General features: G+C 37.2%; 2 protein-coding genes and 1 non-coding gene across 4 annotated transcripts; all 3 read left to right on the top strand.

Moving 5' to 3' along the window:
- Window positions 1–257: 257 nt before the first annotated feature.
- On the top strand, window positions 258–5,728 carry LOC143579443 (uncharacterized). Its single transcript, XM_077062753.1, has 3 exons — window positions 258–435; window positions 3,133–3,321; window positions 4,802–5,728. The coding sequence occupies exons 1-3, from the start codon at window positions 271–273 to the stop codon at window positions 5,282–5,284; spliced, it is 837 nt and encodes a 278-aa protein (XP_076918868.1). The 5' UTR covers window positions 258–270; the 3' UTR covers window positions 5,285–5,728.
- On the top strand, window positions 1,449–1,604 carry LOC143579445 (5.8S ribosomal RNA). The gene has a single exon (XR_013143457.1). It is a non-coding gene; the product is annotated as a 5.8S ribosomal RNA (ribosomal RNA).
- A 4,694-nt stretch (window positions 5,729–10,422) lies between the features above and the next one.
- On the top strand, window positions 10,423–16,064 carry LOC143579442 (uncharacterized protein At4g15545-like). Of its 2 annotated transcripts, XM_077062752.1 has the most exons (10): window positions 10,423–10,764; window positions 10,868–10,936; window positions 13,366–13,419; window positions 13,555–13,615; window positions 13,711–13,785; window positions 13,892–14,128; window positions 14,805–14,850; window positions 14,923–15,001; window positions 15,078–15,206; window positions 15,790–16,064. In XM_077062752.1, the coding sequence occupies exons 1-9, from the start codon at window positions 10,474–10,476 to the stop codon at window positions 15,168–15,170; spliced, it is 1,005 nt and encodes a 334-aa protein (XP_076918867.1). In that variant the 5' UTR covers window positions 10,423–10,473; the 3' UTR covers window positions 15,171–15,206; window positions 15,790–16,064. The 2 variants fall into 2 exon arrangements, with proteins under 2 accessions (XP_076918867.1, XP_076918866.1); XM_077062751.1 differs by lacking the exon at window positions 15,790–16,064 and having other exon boundaries at window positions 15,078–15,266.
- The last annotated feature ends 3,871 nt before the right edge of the window (window positions 16,065–19,935 follow it).

Here is a 19,935-nt window from a genome sequence, read left to right as displayed (position 1 = left end):
TTTCTTCTCAACATATAACAGAATTATTTTACTTACTCATTTATACTTTTTACAATTCTGACGTTATGTAATAACTAATAATAAAAATACACGTTACCGCTTGTATGTAATTCCAAATGTTCAAACAATACATCATCCCCAATATTCACCTGTCCTGCTTCTGTCTCTATCTATCCTCTAATCATACGTCTTCAAATTCCTCATCATCTCTGTAATATTAGACGATATTATTATTATTATACAATCAATACAGAGTTTTGAAAACCCACAATGAACAAGATAGAACGAGCACACCAGATGTACAGGGATGGTAAGTACGAAGAAGCCCTAGAGTTTTACACCGAAGCACTCTCCATTGCCAAATCAAATCCTCAGAAGATCGCACTTCATAGCAATCGAGCCGCTTGTTTTCTCAAACTTCACCGATTTAAGAAGGTCATTATTATTATTATTATTATTATTATTGTTTAGCTAGGGTTTAATTTTCACGTGTTAATTTGAATCTGGATATTTATATACCTAATTTGGATAAACCCTAGGTTTTGGATCAGGATTGATTTGAATGTCCGTACACATGTTATTGAAATGTTTACACTTTGTGAAGGTACAATTGCTTATTTATAGAGTTGAAGGTGTTGATTTGGTGTTAATACTAGGGGTGTGCTCGGTTTGGTTATTACTTATTAGTCTAAACCGAAACCGGACTCATCAGTTAATCAATTTTATAAACATTTGGGTTTCAGTTAAGTGGTTCTGTTTATTTGTCGGTTTTCTGGGTTGGTTAAATTTCGTTTAATAACCAAAACTGGATTTCGGTTAATCTGTTTTATTAAAAAATCAAGGTTCGGTTAATCGGTTCAGTTTTTTTGGTTAATTTGTCGGTTTTCGGTTTGGTTAGAATACATGAAATGGAGGTATAAAAGCTAGAAATATGTGAAAATGTGAATGGTTCGGTTCGGTTAATTTAGATTAACCGAGGGTACGGAAAAGAAACTGATAACTGATTTTCGGTTAATCAGTTTCAGTTAGTTTTGGTTCGTTTTTGTTGGTTTTCGGTTTGGTTACGGTTAATGGCTCATTTATTGCTCACCCCTAGTTAATGCTTTAGATATTTGACATTTTGACAAATAGTTGAACACTTGAAGCTTTCTGTTTTCCAGGAATGCTTTTAAGTTTAGAGTTAAAATAATAAGATTTTGACAATCATAACAGAACGACACATGCACTTACATCTGGCTTTACGAGGACCGAAGCTTTTGTTTTGAGCCTTGTAAAGCCTCGTTGACATGCGTTCATGGCCGCCCCTTCAGGGTGTCCTGGATGTAAGGTCGACACAACTAACAAACCGGCACAACACGTGCCAAGGAAAACATTACTTAAAGGGCCCGTGCGGTGTCGCCCTGTTTTACGGTAAGCGCGTTGCGAGCGGCCTCTTTGTAACCCTAAACAACTCTCGGCAACGGATATCTCGGCTCACGCATCGCTGAAGAACGTAGCAAAATGCGATACTTGGTGTGAATTGCAGAATCCCGTGAACCATCGAGTTTTTGAACTCAAGTTGCGCTCGAAGCCTTCTGGCTGAGGACACGTCTGCCTGGGCGTCACGCATCACGTCGCCCCCACCAACAATCCCTCTCGGGACTTGTAGGATTGGGGCGGAGATTGGTCTCCTGTGCCATGGCGCGGTTGGCCTAAATGGAAGTCCCATCATGAGTGACGCACGACTAGTGGTGGTTGCCAAGACTATCGTATCGTGTTGTGCGTTTGTTCTATGCGGGCAGGACTCTCTAAAGACCCACTTGTGTTGTCCTATGACAACGCTTCGATCGCGACCCCAGGTCAGGCAGGACTACCCGCTGAGTTTAAGCATATATATATGTGTGAACCCTCGGTGGGCAAAAGTGAAATTTCACTAATTTTGACGTTATTTTACTAATCTCGTGAAAATAATGTTAAAAGTGGCGGAAGGTTAATCAGGCATCATTGGTGGCGTTGATAGCCGAAAGACCAGGGTACATGCACCAATCGACTGGTGTGCTGATGGTTGAGTGCTATGCGCCTTATGTCCAAGGCTTGATGCAAAACTACTATCGAGCCGGGGGTCTCACCGGAAGCAGCCTCTCTATTCCTACGGGGTAGAGGTAAGGCTGTCTACATCTTACCCTCCTCAGACCCTACCATAGCTTTACTATTGGTGGGATATACTGAGTACGATGATGATGATGATGACAATCATAACATTTATCTTTTATAGTTGAGGGATGGAAATAAATTGTTTAGTATCTACACACTAGGTTGAAGTTCTGATAAAGATATTACATTACAACTTGTGGTTCCAAATTCTCAATCTTTTTTCAAATGGAATATTAGGAGGATGCTGGCTTTACTAGATTTAACCCTAATATTGTAGCATGTTTGTCAGCACGTGTTTGAATGAAGTAGATTCCATTACGCTTTAAATCACGATATATGATTTAAGATGTGAATTGATTTACACGTGTTGGTAGATAAGACTGACATTTTGTTTGTCAATTATTGATATTGGTTCGGGCTGTGCGGGTTCAGTTTTGACACGATGCACTATAGAGCTTGAAAGCAGGACCTTTAGTTGCAACCAAATTGTAAGCACACTTTTGATTTCCATAACTAGTAAATAAAAACTATTTATCTTTAATAAAGCTCCCCTTTAGGAAGATTTTCATATATATCATGGTCATGCATTTTTATTGTTACATGGTAGATTCATGAGTAATCATGCATGTTATACCGTCTAAATTCTAAAATGCTCTGCGATAATTGATAAGTAGTTGTGCATTTCAAATTGAGTTATTTATGAGCAATTATACATTTTTTGTTCATCAATAATTGGTGAGTGCTATACAGTGTCATTGAATCAAATTAATATTCTCATGCTATCATTTAAACTGCAAGTTGCAACAATTAGCCAGTTATCAAATCAAAAAAATTCATTAATTGGTTGAATTATGCGAAAAGCTTTCGACTTGTCAGGTTTAGTCTCATGGCTGCCACCTTGGCAGAAGAATGAAGATAAACTGCAATCATTAAGTTTATTTGTAGTTTGACTTGACAGTTGATCATAGTTGACTGACATGCCGGTTACTATGATTTTAGGCTGCAGATGAATGTACTGCAGTGCTGGAGCTTGATTATGAGCATACCGGAGCCTTAATGTTACGGGCCCAAACTTTGGTCACCCTAAAAGAATACCACTCGGCTCTATTTGATGTTAACCGTCTCATTGAGTTAAATCCTTCATCAGAAGTATATCAAAATCTTGAAGCCCGTTTAAAAACACAACTGGTACGCTCTTCATACAATTTGCGAACAAAATATAGGTTTATGATATGAATTGATTATATGATTAATGCAGCTTGAATTCGTGATATTCCAGTTTTTAATATTTAAATTTTGATTGTGATTATGATACTATTTTGGGTAAATTACAGTTCTCATTCATGTGTGGGGTAAAAGTGAAATTGTGCTAGCCCTGCTTGCGGTGCGCACATATGATGTATATATGTGTGAACCCTCGGGTGGGCAAAAGTGAAATTGCACTAATTTTGACGTTATTTTACTAATCTCGTGAAAATAACGTTAAAAGTGACGGACGGTTAATCAGGCATCATGTAGTGGCGTTGATAGCTGAAAGATAAGGGTACATGCACCGATCAGCTGGTGTCCCGATGATTGAGTGCTATGTGCCTTATGTCCAAGGCTTGATGCAAAACTACTATCGAGCCGGGGGTCTCACCGGAAGCAGCCTCTCTATCCCTATGGGGTAGAGGTAAGGCTGCCTACATCTTACCCTCCTCAGACCCTACCATAGCTTTGCTATTGGTGGGATATACTGAGTACGATGATGATGATGATGATTCATGTGTGGGGTAACTTGCTACTTTCGTTCTTTAACTTTAATGAGTACAAAAAAACAGCCCTGAAGTTCAAATGTTGTCAATTTTTGTACTTTGCATTAACTGGTGTTAAAAGGTTTTTAACTTTTCACAAAATCACTATTTTGCTCTAACAACTAAAGGACAAAATGTGTAATTTTCACAATTTTTAGTTTCTTTATTTTTCTTTTGTTTCTTTTATCACTTCTAATATGTAATTTTTAAAAAATCTGATGATTTACGATCAATTCATTCAATATTTTCTTTTTTAGAGGACAACTTTTCACATTTAAATTATCTATTAGATATACTGATACCTTACCCAGCTCATCTGGAAATCTTGGTTCAGTCTCTTCGCTGTTGGATAAAAGATGCTTCGTCTTTGCATTTATTAAAATTCTTTCTCCATGAGTGTCATAATTGGGATAGTATAATTAATTAATGAACTTATTTGTTTAGAAAAGTATATGTTTTTCTAATTTGTTTATTTTCTTTTGTTCGATTAAGTTATTTAGTTGTGAGAAATCAAACCAAGCACAGTGCACAGCAAAACTGATTATTTAACTTTATTTGTGAAAAAAAGACTATTAATCATTCTTAATCTTACAAAAAGTATTGTTATATCTGTCTGGCTGATAGAGAATATATTTTCATGTCTTAAATTTATATTTTGTACTAATATATAAGAGTGCACCCTTTGGTCATTTTATTTATTACTTAAATAATTATAATTTGTCGCACAGGGATGATTATGTAATTATTACAACTTCATATAGTAGAAGCACATCAAATACTTTTTCTCTTGATAGCTTATTATATAATTCTGATTATTAAATATCATATAATTAGTTTTCTGTTAAAATGTTTGTTATATTTTTGGTCAAGGAAAGTCTCTGGCGCCAATACTGGAGGATGAAACTGAGCTAGAAGAAGATGAAGAAGAGGATGAAGTGGAAGATAATAATAATAATAGTGATGGACGGTCTACTTCATTAGGACTAGCAGGAAACCGTAGCCATGATTCAAATGAACCTGCATTCAAGGATGATGTCAGCAACCCGGAAAGTGTTAAAATTACCATCACTACCCCTCAACCCCAAAGCCTGAAGGAGGAAGTTCCAAAGCCTAAAATCACCGTCACTACCCCTCAACCCCAAAGCCTGAAGGAGGAAATTCCAAAGCCTAAAACTACCCCTCAACCCCAAAGCTTGAATGAGGAAATTCCAAAGCCAAAAGGGCATTCTCGTCTTGACTATTCAAGATGGGATAAAGTTGAAGATGATAGCAGTGAAGATGATGATAGTGATGATGAAGATTCTCAGCCTCAGTATCGGTTTCGTGTAAAGAATATTGGTGTAAGATCGGTAAAGTAAGTAAACGTGTGAGCGAGCAGAGTATATTACTATTATACCCCTGGTCTTGGCCCTACGTCATGCAGGTATGAGGACGAACGGTATGCAAGATGATAAGTTGTACAGTTCAACTGATTTACATTGAAATTGGTTGATTTGGGTTGGATTTAATGGCTCGTGTGTGGTTAAGTTTGAAACGGGTTTAAACTTGAAAGTTACCCAAAAGTGTTCGAATGTTTTTAGCATCTATTCAATTTATTTAAACGAAATAGATATGATGGTTAAGTGGACAAGCAAATTTTATTGGGTTAAACCAAGTTTTGAACCGTATTCAATATTTATTTGTTGTAATCTATCTCTAGTATACACAGGGTGCAATTGGTAGATCAAGAGTCGAGACTGTGACGACTTGTTTAGATTGATCTTTCATGAGTTCAGGTTTGTTGATGACTCCTTGAGATTGAATACCTAGAAAAATGGATAAGGTGATAGTGAGATTATTTATTTGTAGATAATGATGATGATAACAATAATAATATAACAATTTGAAGAGAGAGAATATAGTTCCACATTTTTTGTGTTTTTTTTGTAAACAATAATATTATAACATCATAAGGTTGTGACCCAAAAACTGAGGTATGAGTGTTGGCTGATATTAGGCTGAGGGGTGTGGGGCGCTAACCTGGGCGCGAGAGCCCCTCCGCTCGCGCCTCGGGGCGCTAACCCCACACCACCGGGGCGCGAGCGGGGCGCGAGCGCGGAAATCCAGGCAGGCGTGAGCCTGGTCGCGGGAGAAGAGAGAGAAATAGCCGTTGGGAAGTGAGAAAATAGCCGTTGGGAACAATTTAAATTAAAAAAAAAAAATATTTTTTACCTAAATAATACCCCATTTCATCTATAAAATACCCCATTTCACCCATATCAATCACCACAACTTCAAAATAAAACCCAAAATCAACCCATCTTCCCAATTTTTTTTTTTAAAATAATGTCGTCGTACTCGTCTGATTCCGACTTCTCCGAAGAGGATGATTTGCTTCTTCATGTAGGGGGAGTTTTGACCGCAACCGTGGTCGATCTCTTACAAAATCAAGCCCACCAACCTCGACTCCCGAGGGTTAGAGCACCACCTCGTGATCGTGATCGATCGGGTGCTAACGATACTTTGTTTAGGCATTATTTTAGCCCTCAACCGGTATATGAGGAGTCGGATTTTCGAACTCGTTTCCGAATGAGCAGACAATTGTTCATGCGTATAGCAAGTGATTTAGAGGCACGGTATCCCTTTTTTCAACAAAGGGAGGATGCTAGGGGTCTCCCCGGTTTTACCCCTCTTCAAAAATGCACGGCTGCTATCCGTCAATTAGCGTACGGCATCTCGTCGGACGCTTTGGATGAGTATTTACAGATGTCGAAAAGGGTTGCACGTGAATCCCTTCATTTTTTCTGCCAAGGTAAAAAACATTAATTTTACTTTTTATTAAATATTTATTACATTTTGTAATATATATTATATGTTTATAGATTATTTTATATACGTAGGAGTCATATCGACTTACGCTCGGAGATATCTGCGTAAACCTACAATGTATGACATCCAACGCATATATGAGGTGCACGCAGAAAAACATGGTTTTCCTGGGATGCTAGGTAGCATCGATTGTACGCATGTTGGATGGGCTATGTGTCCAACGGCCTGGCGATGTCAGTTCCACCGTGGTGATCATGAAGGGCCGACCCTTATACTTGAGGCGGCGGTGTCACAGGATCTTTGGTTTTGGCATGCTTTTTTTGGTGTTGCTGGGTCAAATAACGACCTTAATGTTATCGATCAGTCACATTTGATCAACGACCTTATCGACGGGGTTGAACCACGTCAATCTTTTGTTGCAAATGGAGAACTCTTCAAGTACGGGTACTATCTGGTCGATGGTATTTACAACGAATGGGCTTTGTTAGTTCAAGCTTTTACAGATCCAATCGCCGACAAACGGAAGTATTTTACGAAGAAGCAAGAGTCTGTTAGAAAAGATATTGAAAGAGCTTTTGGAGCTATAAAAAAACAATATTATGTTCTGGCGAACCCGATACGTTATTGGACTCGGGAGAGGATAACGGACGTCGTCTACACGTGTCTGATCCTACACAACATGACGTTAGAAGACGAGGGCAAAGCTATCTGCCAAAACTACCAAGGTGACATTCCGCCACAACCGTCCACAATCAGTGATCAACAAAGACTTCATAACATAGCAAATATCAAGAGCCGTGAGATACACGGGGATCTTCGACATGAGTTGGTTGAACATTTGTGGGCGAGGCGACCCGATGATCTTGTATTAGATTAGTGTTATTATTAAGTATTATTGTTTGTTTAATTTTTAGTATGTTTTTTTTTGTAATTTGAATTTTAAAAAAAATGTGTGTTTTTTTAATAATTTATAGGTTTTTTTAATAATACGTTGTTTGAATATATTTATAAAAAAATAAAAAAAAAAAAATTCGCTGGAGCCCCTCCACACCAGGGCCAGGGGCTCCAGCGGGGGCTCCAACACACCCCTTATTCAGTTTCTCTCTCTGCCACACGTCATAATATTATTGGCTGGAGCCCCCATTAGAGCCCCCCACACCCCTTAGCTTACAAGTCATAACTCATTAACTTGAATGACTTTTAAGTTATTCCAATAATGTTGGTTTGATTCACATCCTAGAGCCTCAAGTCACTTTTTATTGTTTTATAATTAAACAAAGGTGCAAAGCTTGAAAAATATTTGCAATAGAGCCATTAGTTAATACCAAGTAAATACCTACAAAACAAAATTTGAGACATTGACCCCACTCATACGAATCAAACTTGTTTCTAACTCATTGTAAACATTTTTTTTCAAGTAATTGATTTCTTTTAAATCATTTGTGTCGTTTCTCTATCATTTTTAGGTAACAAACTTGAGTGTATATATTTAGCTCGAGATTGTTTATATGATGAATTCGATTAGAAAATGAGAAGTTAGTAGTAATTAATAAAGTTGATAAAATTAAAGAGAAGAGTTTTAGAGGGAAAATTAGTTTAAATATCGAAATCAATGGTTATATGGGAAATAACACTTCATCATCATCATCGTACTCAGTACATCCTACTAATAGCAAAGCTATGGTAGGGTCTGAGGAGGGTAAGATGTAGACAGCCTTACCTCTACTCCATAGGAACAGAGAGGCTGCTTCCAATGAGACCCCCGGCTCGACAGTGGCTTTGCGTCAAGCCTTGGACATAAGGCATATAACACTCAACCATCAACACCCCAGCCGATTGGTGCATGTACTCTTGTCGACTATCAACGCCACCACGTGATGCATATTAACCTTCCGCCACTTTTAACGTTATTTTTACGAAATTAGTAAAATAACGTCAAAATTAGTGCACTTTCACTTTTGCCCACCAGAGGGTTTACACATATATACATCATATGTGTGCACAGCAAGCAGGGCGCACATATTAATTTTTTTTCTAAAATTACACTTATTAATTTTTTTTTCTAAAATCTAAATAATTAGTTGAAAAACAAATCTTAAATTAATTGACATGTTATATTCAGATTAACTCGTTTAATAAATAACGGGTTATAGACTTATAGTAATCAAAGTGAAGTTTATAATTGATTTGTGTGATGCAGGTGTTGATATATCGATTAAGTGTATCTATTGATTAATTTGAAATTCCATTTTCAAAAGGCTAAAAGCTTTGTGTTTAAGATTGGAGACACAAGAAGTAAAAAGCTTCTTTTGATTTGTCCAAATTAGGAAAACAGGAGCAAATATAATAAAAAGCAATTAAATTAAGACGCCATTTATATTTATAAATTTAAATCACAGCCAAAAATTTGGGGGGAACATTAAAATTTAAAATGTCAAAATCAAGAATATATTCTAAAACTATTAAATTAAAATTACAAAAAGAAAATATTACAAGCATCGTCCTTGCATTCTTTTAAAAGTGACACTTTTTGGTTCAAATACTTGTTCTTGAACATGGTGTAAAGTGTTAACAAGGTTCTAGGAAGACAAATAAGGCACCATACACTTGACCACGTTAATAGTATGATTTAGTTGTTAAGATACACTTACCCATATTCTTTACTTATTTTCTAAAAAAAACCAACTCGTTACATTTTTTTATTTTTCTTTTATGTTGTTTCTATTTATTCACGTGCTCCTTTATTTTCTAACAACTGATTCCTCGTCTTTACGTATAAAAGGAATAGTTGAACCCTTCCAAATGAGGTCAAGATTATTGCCAGATAAAAAGATATTCAGGCTTAGGTCTTTTAAAATGAAAACTAAGTTAAGCAATCGTAATAACCGGTACTTACACTATTGTAATCATAAAAATAAATCCCTACATGTCATGTTCATCAAACCATAGTTCACAAATTTTTTTGCTAATCGGTTTTCAGTTCTAAATCAACATATAAAGGGCATTTGCGAGCCTCATAAACTGATTCCACAAGCCGACTATACTACTAGTACCCGAATGTACCGGAAAAACAACCCGAGCAAGCCGATTCAATCACGCGTCACACACTCACAATCTGTTTCACGAAATCAATATCGCAAGCCGAGACGGTAGCAACGGTTTGCCGAGCATTCGAGCAAATAGATGAAACCAACAGGAGTAGTCGAAAACTGTATGGCGCCAGAAAATAAACCTCCACATGTCATATTCATCGAAACCCAGTTTATGAACAATTTTGCTAACCGGTGTTCGATTCAAAGTCAACATATAATGGCGTTTGCGTGCCACCTAATCCAATTCCACAAGCCTACTATAATACCAATAAGCCAGTAACCGAATGCACTAGAGAAATAACCCGAGCAAGCCGATTCACTAACACATAAAACACAATCGCTTTCACAAAACCAAAATCACAAGCCGAGACGCTAGCAACGTTGCTGGCAAGCAAACAGATAAAACCGAAGAGAGAATCCGAAAAGCTTAGGATGAGAATAGTTCAGGGACTATTCATGCACTTTCCATATCATATTCTCCGTGGCTTTGTTCAAATGTAGTTGTTGGAACCTGTCGTCACAAAGTCCTCCACCTTCACCTTCACCTTCACCTTCACCTTCACCTTCACCTTCACCTTCATCTCACAGCAAATTAACCTGTTCATCAACCAACTAACCAATAGCTAGGGTTTGCAATCATCAACTCGATGTCAGAACTCAGCACCACTAGCACGGCCACTGGTCCAGACTTCAACCTACCGGACGAAATCCTGTCCGTACTCCCTACGGATCCGTACGACCAGCTGGATCTCGCTCGGAAGATCACGTCAATGGCGCTTGCATCTCGCGTAACGAAACTCGAATCCGAAGCGAATATGTTAAGGCATAAGTTGAATGAGAAGGATCGAGTTGTAATGGAGCTTGAAGAGAAGGTGTCTGAGCTTCAGCAAACGTGTCATAATGCTCAGTTGAGGATGCAGCTTACGGTTGAGGATAATGTAATTAGGTTTTTCGATTATTATTATTATTATTATTATTAATATTATTGTTGTTGTTGTTGTTGTGTTGACCTAATTTTGATTGTCTGGTTGGTGAATGTAGAGGAAGCTTGCGGAGGAGAGAGATTCGTTGGCGGTGACTGCGAAGAAGCTAGGGCGCGATTTAGCGAAGGTTTGCGTTTTGTGTGATTTATTGTTTGTGATTTTGATTTGATTCGTTATGTTATGCCTAGTTATTAATTTGAAAATTGAATGTGTTTGTGTGGAATCTGGAATAATGTGTGTTTATGTCTAGAAATAGAGTTTGAAGTATGTTACTATAGGTATAGTTTTGGGAGGATCTAGTTTGTTTATGCATATGAAGCTTTGAAGTCATGCGTTTTTTTTGGCACATTTGCCACGATGCGCCCTGCTTAGCAAAAAATTACACTATGCAATTTTATACTTCTTGATACGTAAAACACATAACCATAGTCACATAATTCGCTAGGGAAGCCGCTATTTTCGTATTGGATTGTTTTGTACCGTATCGAAATCGCTAGCGTTCCAAATCGCTACTAAATTTGCGAATTCAATTGTCTGGTTCGCCGTTCCAAATCGATGGAGAAATCGATTTCAATTGAACAGGTTCGTCATTCTAAATTGATGGAAATATCGATTTCAATCACCTGGCTCGTCGCTCTCCTGTTGTCGATATATTATTTAATGGATCCTATAATTTTGGTGGCAAATTAGGAAACTCCTCAATTCCTGTTTCCAATAATTATTGCTTTCCAAATTCACAAGACAACAAATTAACAATTAGGCCAATTGTATTATACATATATTCAATTAAACCAATCAACATATGTTTCCGTTCTCTGTTTTGTTCTTGAATAGAATTTGGATTTTGAACTTTGGTAATTTTTATTCCATGTTATGGTATATTGAATTTGGTACATTTTATTTTTAATTGGGATTTGGGAACATCAAACCAGATTCTATGGTACACCGTACCGAAATGAACCTACCCCCTACGTACCGAATACGTCCCCACTAGCGAATTGCGTTCCCGTACCGGAGGAACCGCGATCTATGTGACTATGCATATAACTGCCAAGCTCAAACCACCAAAGCCTAGTGTTAAACGAGTCGTTTTCATTTTTGATACTTGTGTTAAAAGTGTCATCTCTAACATGTTAAACACGATAGGACACGATTTGCCAGCCCTTTCCAGCACCTGTTTGCCACTGACATTACTGCTTACATTGCATTATAGCATTAATCTAATTTTGTTTTTACATAGATGAATTTTTTTTATGTAGAATCCTGGATTAGCTTTCGAGTCATTAACAAAATTAACTTGTTCATACATGGCCATGCATGTTTTATTTCTTTGAATAAGTTGTTTAAGGTTTGAGTTGACTATCAATGATAAAATCTGTGAAATAGCAGTATTTTACCTTTGTCTAAAATCTCAGATGATTGCAGATGTAGTGATCCCTAGAATTTTAAACTTTAAACTGACTACAGCGTATGATAAATAGTTTGGGTTTTATCATTTTGACAGAGAGCAAATTCTACTGAGTGATGGGGCAAGCATTAGAGCAATAAGGCTTGTAAACGAACCGAACGAACATGGACAATGGTATGCTCGTGTTCGTTCATTTTACTTTAAATGAACACGAACACTTAATCAAACACATACTTGGTGTTCATGTTCGTTTGTTTAAAAATGAACATGTTCGTGTTTGTTCTTTAATTTTTAAACAAACAGTTCACGAACATAAATGAACATAATTGAACAAAGATAAACAAACATAATTGAACACACTTAAATGAACACATAGAAACATAAACGAACATAAATGAACATATATGAACAAACATAAGCGAACGCTCTCGGACATAAATGAACGAACGAAACATGTGTTCATGTTCGTTCGTTTAATTAAACGAGCACAAACTTTTTGTTCATGTTTGTTCCTTTATAAAATAAACGAACATAACCGAACTTCCCGCCCAACGGTTCACGAACATTTCACCGAACGTTTGGATCGTTTACAGGCCTAAGAGCAATAGTTATTTGCATATGAAGCTTCTGATAGATGCTACTATCAATCAGTGTTCATTGCTTTTCTCTCGAATTTGTTTTGACTAATATTTTCAAATGAATGTATATGCTTAATTGGACCTAATAGTTTATACATGAATGTGACGTTAACCATTGACACTGTAGCAAGTTAGCAACTAGCAACAGTGTAAGAGCTTATGGAATCTCTAGTGTTATGTCCCAAGAATCTTTTTCTACCAATTTTACCTTTTTGCCATTCCTCAGTCATTCTTTCCAGTTCTAGCATTAATTAGCTGCTGCAACTTTGTATCCTTTTTATATGAACACATGTGCTGTGTTCTCATGTGCATGGCCTCTTTTATAAATAATCATGTTGCTAAACATTGTTAGCATAGTAACCAATGCAGCAAGCCAGAATGAAGGAATTTAGGATAATTTGCCACATGGTTTAAAAACTATTTTTTCTGCATTCTACTTCTTTTGCTTCTGGATCATCATATATTCCGGTTTTATTCACAGAGTTGATTTAATTTCTATATATTTGACAGTTGGAGGCATTCAAGCGACAGTTAATGCAGTCATTGAACGACAATGATTCAACTGTAAGATTGTTGTGTCATTATTCTGTCTTCATATTCTAATTGCATTGCGTGGGTTTTCTCATGATTGCCCTAATTAAAAATAAAATATTATTCGTGCTGATCAAATTACAACATTTCAATTACTTGTATCTTCAGGCAGCAACTGTAGATATAGGCACCTATGACCAATCTGCTCCCAAAGCTTACCTGACTAAAGGTAAATCTTAAGTTTGAATTGAAATACTTTTCAGTTGTTTCTCTTCTTAAAATAGGAAATGATATTATTGTTTACATATATATTGTTCCCGGCAGAAGAGGAGACAACTGGCTATAGAAGGCACCATTCTTACAGTGGCTCTATTGATAGTGGAAACATGCATGATGACGGTACTAAAACTGTTTATTTTTAGATTTTTATTCGATAGAGTGTCTTGTAGACCCCACTTAATTTCATGTATTATCAGTTGAGACATATTTATCCTTACAATTTCAGCCTCAAAGGTTGCCGGTCAAAGGTTTTCTGTAACCCCATATATCAGCACACGTGTAACTCCAACTGCAACCCCCAAAACAACCTCTGCAAGCGTGTCTCCTAGAAGGTATTCTGTTTCTGGTACTACATCCCCAACAAAAATTCAATATGAAAGCCGTACCACAATGTCATCATGGTACCCGTCAAGTCAGCAATCTTCAGCTGGAAACTCTCCTCCTCGTGGACCCCCTATACCAGGTTTAAATGCTTTACTAGGCTTGTAAACAAACCAAACGACCACGAATGGTGTATGTTCGTGTTCGTTCATTTAATTTTAACCGAACAAACAGTAGAATACAAACAATTAGACAAACGGGGTTTTCTTGTTCATATTCATTCGTTAAGAAATGAATGTGTTAATATTTGTTCGTTAATAGTTTAAAAGCACGGTTCACGAAGGTAATCGAACGAGCATAGCTGAACATAGATGAATGATGAGCAAACATCAATAAATATACAAGTTTGGATCTAAGAATTAATAAAGCCAGACCAAATTATAATAAATAGTATTTTAATTTCATAAAACTAGACTGAATTGTAACGAACCTAAAAATTTTAAGTTAATATATAAACAAACGAACTTAAACTAACCAACCTAATGAACATAAATGTATTTAAATGAACGAACGAGACATGTTCATGTACGTTTGTTTATTGAATAAACGAACATAAATGTACACCCTGCCGCAACGATCCATGAACGGGTTTACTAAGCGTTTTGTTTGTTTATAGGTCTAGGCTTTACACTCCAGCAAAATCTAATAACTATGATATATGCCAACCAAGTTTTGTTTTTGCTTCTTTTTTTATATTTTATTGTGGTTTATATTTTTTTAAGTTTTCTATTCATCTTATACGGCTTCTTTTTGTAAAGGTCGTGCTGCTAAGATTGATGGAAAAGAGGTCTTCCGTCAAGCAAGGTGAATAATCTGAATTAGTTTTAGGACAATATTAATGGCTAATATATTAATAAAAAACTGTTAAATATACAGGAGTCGACTATCTTATGAGCAATTCAGTGCTTTTTTAGCAAATATAAAGGAGTTAAATGCTCAAAAGCAATCTCGTGAGGTGAGTAGTACGCTTCGGTTGTCATTTCGAGTCAACTCTTTTATTTTTCTTCACTCTTTAATTTATGTCTTTTCAGGAGACTTTGAGGAAGGCAGAAGAAATATTCGGGTCTGATAACAAGGATCTCTACCTATCATTTCATGCTCTACTGAATCGCAACAAACAATGAGGTTATTGTTGGTTGAGATACATTGTTTTAATAAGTGTGAGCTCTCTGCTTCTATGTGTATGTTTTTTTAGCCTAAAAATGTTAGAGGTGGCAAATTGGATTTGGGTGACTAGATATACTTTTGGTCTGATTTTTAAATCTTGTTAAGTAAATAATCTGTGTTGAATATGATCACTTTAATAATGCAAGGAATAAATTATACAAAGGTTTCCTGAAAATAATTGATTTTGTCCTTTTATTTTAAAAATTAAACACGTAGTTCTTGTTTTTTCAAACTTGTAACACAAGCGGCCATCCAAATAAAGGACCGTGTGTGTTACAAGATTCAAAGTAAGGACTATCTGTGTAATATTTTAAATAAAAGGATGACGGACTCTTTAATTTTTAGAAAACCAAAATGACAATTTTGTATAGTTTACTCTAATGCAAAAAAATAAAAATACACTTTGGGCAACTATCAACCGGTTTGATCTGTTTCTATTTAAGCTATTTTAGTTTTGGCCATTTGACTCGTTAGAGAGAGAACGCAACCCAACCAACCCATTAGTAAGTAAATGGGTTGAAATTGCCACCTGGTCAATTGCAGAATTTGACTTTTGTCTCATTTTCATGCTTATAGGATTACGCGGTTTAAGGATTAAACCATGTATTCGGAAGCTATAAGCTGTTTAGGTTTAGTTTAACCTGATTTCATTCCTGTATGAAGTGTAAATTACTGAATATTTTGATCTTTATCAATCACCATGACCAATGAACCAAGTGACCAATGAACCAATTTTGCTTGTTTCATAAGTTTTAAAAACATTTTTGTGTTTTAAGTTTTGTATAAATCTCCCCTAGTCCTTTTAAGATAGGTTTCATATGCATGTGATTTCACTTTTTCATCTTTAATCCCTCATCACTCATATATTTGGTGTCCCATCTGTTGGTGGTGAGAGATTCTCTGAGTTTCAATCTTTGAAATGATCTTGTTTGAAATTTGTACGTGGAATAATTTTTTATAGCATTAAAAGACAAAATGTAAGTTTTCCAAATTGAGTTCTACTTTTTTGCATGGTAATTTTATGTTTTGCTTTCTCCTATCTTTGAATCTTCTTTCCTTATTTCTATTATCATGGATAGAATATCCATTTAATTATGGGTGTTAATTTTAGATACGACATGAACCTAACTTGATATTCATGGGTTTGAGTTTACCCTAAATGGGTTTGGAATTGTTTCCAGTCGGACCCGATTAACTAAATGGGTTGGTCTGAGGTCAATTTGACAGGTTCATTGGCATTTATTTGATAAAAGTTGTCACAACTCAAACCGGCTGGTTATTTATACTCGCAACTTAAAGTAAAAAAGAATTAGTGTGAAGATCTCTAGTTTAAGAGCAACTAGCGTTTCTAGTAGAGCTGTCACTTTTACCCGAAACCCAACCCGAAGAAACCCGTACCCGAACTAACCCGACCCGAAAAACCCGAACCCGAGAAAAGACTAACCCGAGCCCGAACCGAAGTAATTCGGGTTGGTTCTCGGGTTTGATTTATAAGTTTCAGGTCAACCCGAAAAACCCGAATAAACTTTTAGTTTTGAAATTATATATATTTTTAGGTATAATAAGCTTAGTCTTAATCACTAAAGTTATCGGGAATCAGAGCCTAATTGACTTTTGTCATTCCAACTATTATGGATCGATTGTTTATTGTTAATTTATGTTTTCCATTTATTACTAATAGCAACCATAATCAAACAACCAAATCACGTCTGATGGCAGACGATTATGGTTTGAGTCAGTTACTTAGTTTTACTTTTCTTTTGAATTGTTTTATGACGTTATCAAGTTATGTTGGTTTATTATTTGATTATTTTCTTTACGAGCAATCAAGAATATATTGTTTAATTTTAGCATTGAAGTATTTTAATTTTTTTTTGTTTTTTGTTTCATTTTCTAGGATACCTAAAACCCGATTAACCCAACCCGAAAAAACCCGAACCCGAATTGCCGAACCCGAAAAACCCGTGAGAGATTTGGGTTGGGTTTCGGGTTAAGATTTAACACTTTGAAACCTGAAGAACCCGACCCGCAAAACCCGAAACCCGAAAAACGAACCCGAAGAACACCCCTAGTTTCTAGGTGTAAACTTGTAATTTTATACTGGTAATGTGTAATAAACTTATTAGTTTTAAGGTTATACCTGTTGTGCTTGTGTAAAATATGAATAACTGAATACATGGATCATGTTTTTGGAGTAACCTTTGGCCTACCAACCCGTAACTAGAGCTGTTCACGAGCCGGGTCGAACCGAGCGAAGGCTTGCTCGTTGCTTGGGTTGTTTACAATCGAACTGAACGGTTGAAATTCGAACCGAGCAAAAAACGAAACGAGCCAAAATCGAATAGAGCATTTTTCGATCGAACATCGAGCGATTTTGAGCATTTTTTATTTCTTTTTCATTTTAAAATTTTCAATAAGAAACGGGGTTTTCTTTATAACTGCGCGCCAAGTGTTTGATGAAATGTCTTTTTAAGTTTTAGTATCGTTTTGTCATATTTTATGACAACTCATTCCTCTACTTTGAATGGCTCATGGCCATGTCCGTTCCGTGCGTTTCATTGTTGTTCGAATGGTGGAGCGGGAAATAAGGGGATTTCTCGTTTGATCTCTCATTTCAAGAGTGTGCACCTTACTAAAGAAGAACGTAAAAGTGTGTTGCGGGAGGCGATCTCTACAGACCATGGCGTGTTTTTGAAAGTGGATGAAACATTGAAGGTGTTGGATCAATGGTTGTGTGGGGATTGCATGAACCTTCAGAGCTTGAAACGTGCTTGTCATCACCCTGATGGCATTGTGAAGTTTAATGATCATGCAATTGACTCGGATACACACATTATTGGGATTTCGAAACCTTTTATCAAGGGCCTCGAGACAACTGTTCATGAGTCCTTCGTGTTGGATGTCTCCCTCCTTGATCGTGTACTTAAGGCACCTATCGTTACCGTCAAGAGTATCCATCATAGTTGTCGGATGGCCTTTTCGCAAGCTTTGAAAACAACACTCTATAAAGTGGTTGCTCAACCAGATTCTGTTGATGCGTGGGTTAGGCTGTTACTTCTTCCTCGTTGCACTTTACAGGTGTTCAGACCCAAAAATAGGCATGAAAGCAGGTCCGGGAATAGGAAAGCCATGCAACATCATTCAATAATGAGTTCTTTAGCCACATGGGGGAAAGTTGACGGTATTACCATGTTAATTAAAAATCTGTTAAATGGTTCTGGTTTGAGGTCCGTAGGCCAAGGTGACATGGATATTCAAAAGGAGGGGGATCTTGTCAACAATAACGTTAAACAGTGTCTTCGAAAAGTTGCGGATGGTCACTTTACTGCTGCAGTAAAGGTGTTATGCTCATCTGGTGTTGCACCTTACAATTCTGATACCACAAAGGCTTTAGAAGCTAAACACCCGTACAAGAAGCCGCCGGCTATGCCGAACATTACTTATTCCGAGCCTCCTCTTGTGGCAGAGGTTGATAGTGTCCTTGGTTGCATTAAATCGTTTCCCAAAGGAACTTCGTGTGGGAGGGACGGTTTGAGAGTGCAACATATTTTGGATGCTCTTTGTGGAGAAGGGTCGGCTATTGCCACTGACCTCATATGTGCTATCACTGTAGTGGTTAATTTATGGTTAGGAGGGAGATGTCCGTCTACTTTGGCAGAGTTTGTCGCGTCTGCTTCTCTTACACCGCTTTTAAAACCCGACAACGGGATTCGACCTATTGCAGTGGGTACTATATGGAGGCGTTTGGTTTCTAAGGTGGCTATGAAAGGGGTTGGCAAAGAAATGACCAAATACCTTAATGATTTCCAGTTTGGGGTTGGTGTGTCGGGTGGTGCGGAGGCCATATTACATAGCGCCAACAGGGTATTGAGTGAGCACCACACTGATGGGTCTCTTGCAATGCTTACAGTTGATTTTTCTAATGCATTTAATATGGTGGATAGATCAGCTTTACTTCATGAGGTAATGATCAGATGCCCTTCTATTTCCTTGTGGGTGGAATTTTTATATGGGCAGCCATCAAGACTATATCTTGGGGATGATAATATTTGGTCCATCACAGGGGTTCAACAAGGAGACCCATTGGGACCACTCATTTTTTCCTTGGTTTTACACCCCCTTGTGCATCAGATTCGAGACAATTGCAAGCTTCTTCTTCATGCCTGGTATCTTGATGATGGGGCAGTCATTGGAGATTCAATGGAGGTGGCTAAAGTGCTGGATATCATTAAGGTGACGGGTCCAACTTTGGGTCTTGAACGGAATATTAAGAAAACTGAGCTATTTTGGCCTTCTTGTGATGGTACGAAGTCTCGTGACGGTTTATTCCCTGCTGACATCGGGAGACCATTATTAGGGGTGAAGCTTCTTGGGGGAGCTGTTAGTAAAGACACCGGGTTTATTAAGGGTTTGGCAAAGAAGAGAGCTACTAATGCTGTTGATTTGATGCGTCTTCTCCCAAAACTTGGTGACCCGCAGAGTGAGTTACTTTTGCTTCGATCATGTATGGGTATTGCTAAACTTTTCTTCGGTTTGAGAACATGCCAACCTGTACACATGATGGAGGCAGCGGTGTTTTTTGACAAGGGATTGCGTGAGGCGATCGAGGACATTGTAGTTTGTGGAGGTCCTTTCTTTGGAGACCTCCAATGGCGACTTGCTTCCTTACCCATTAAGAATGGGGGTTTGGGGTTGTATTCGGCAGTAGAGGCTTCCTCTTAT

The sequence above is a fragment of the Bidens hawaiensis genome, unplaced genomic scaffold (genome assembly GCF_021521415.1).
Source record: "Bidens hawaiensis isolate Kalapana, Puna unplaced genomic scaffold, B.hawaiensis_p1.1 tig00029752_1, whole genome shotgun sequence".
Classification (NCBI taxonomy): Eukaryota; Viridiplantae; Streptophyta; class Magnoliopsida; order Asterales; family Asteraceae; genus Bidens; species Bidens hawaiensis.
The sequence above is the reverse complement of the archived record's forward strand: the minus strand, read 5'-3'. Positions and strand labels throughout refer to the sequence as shown.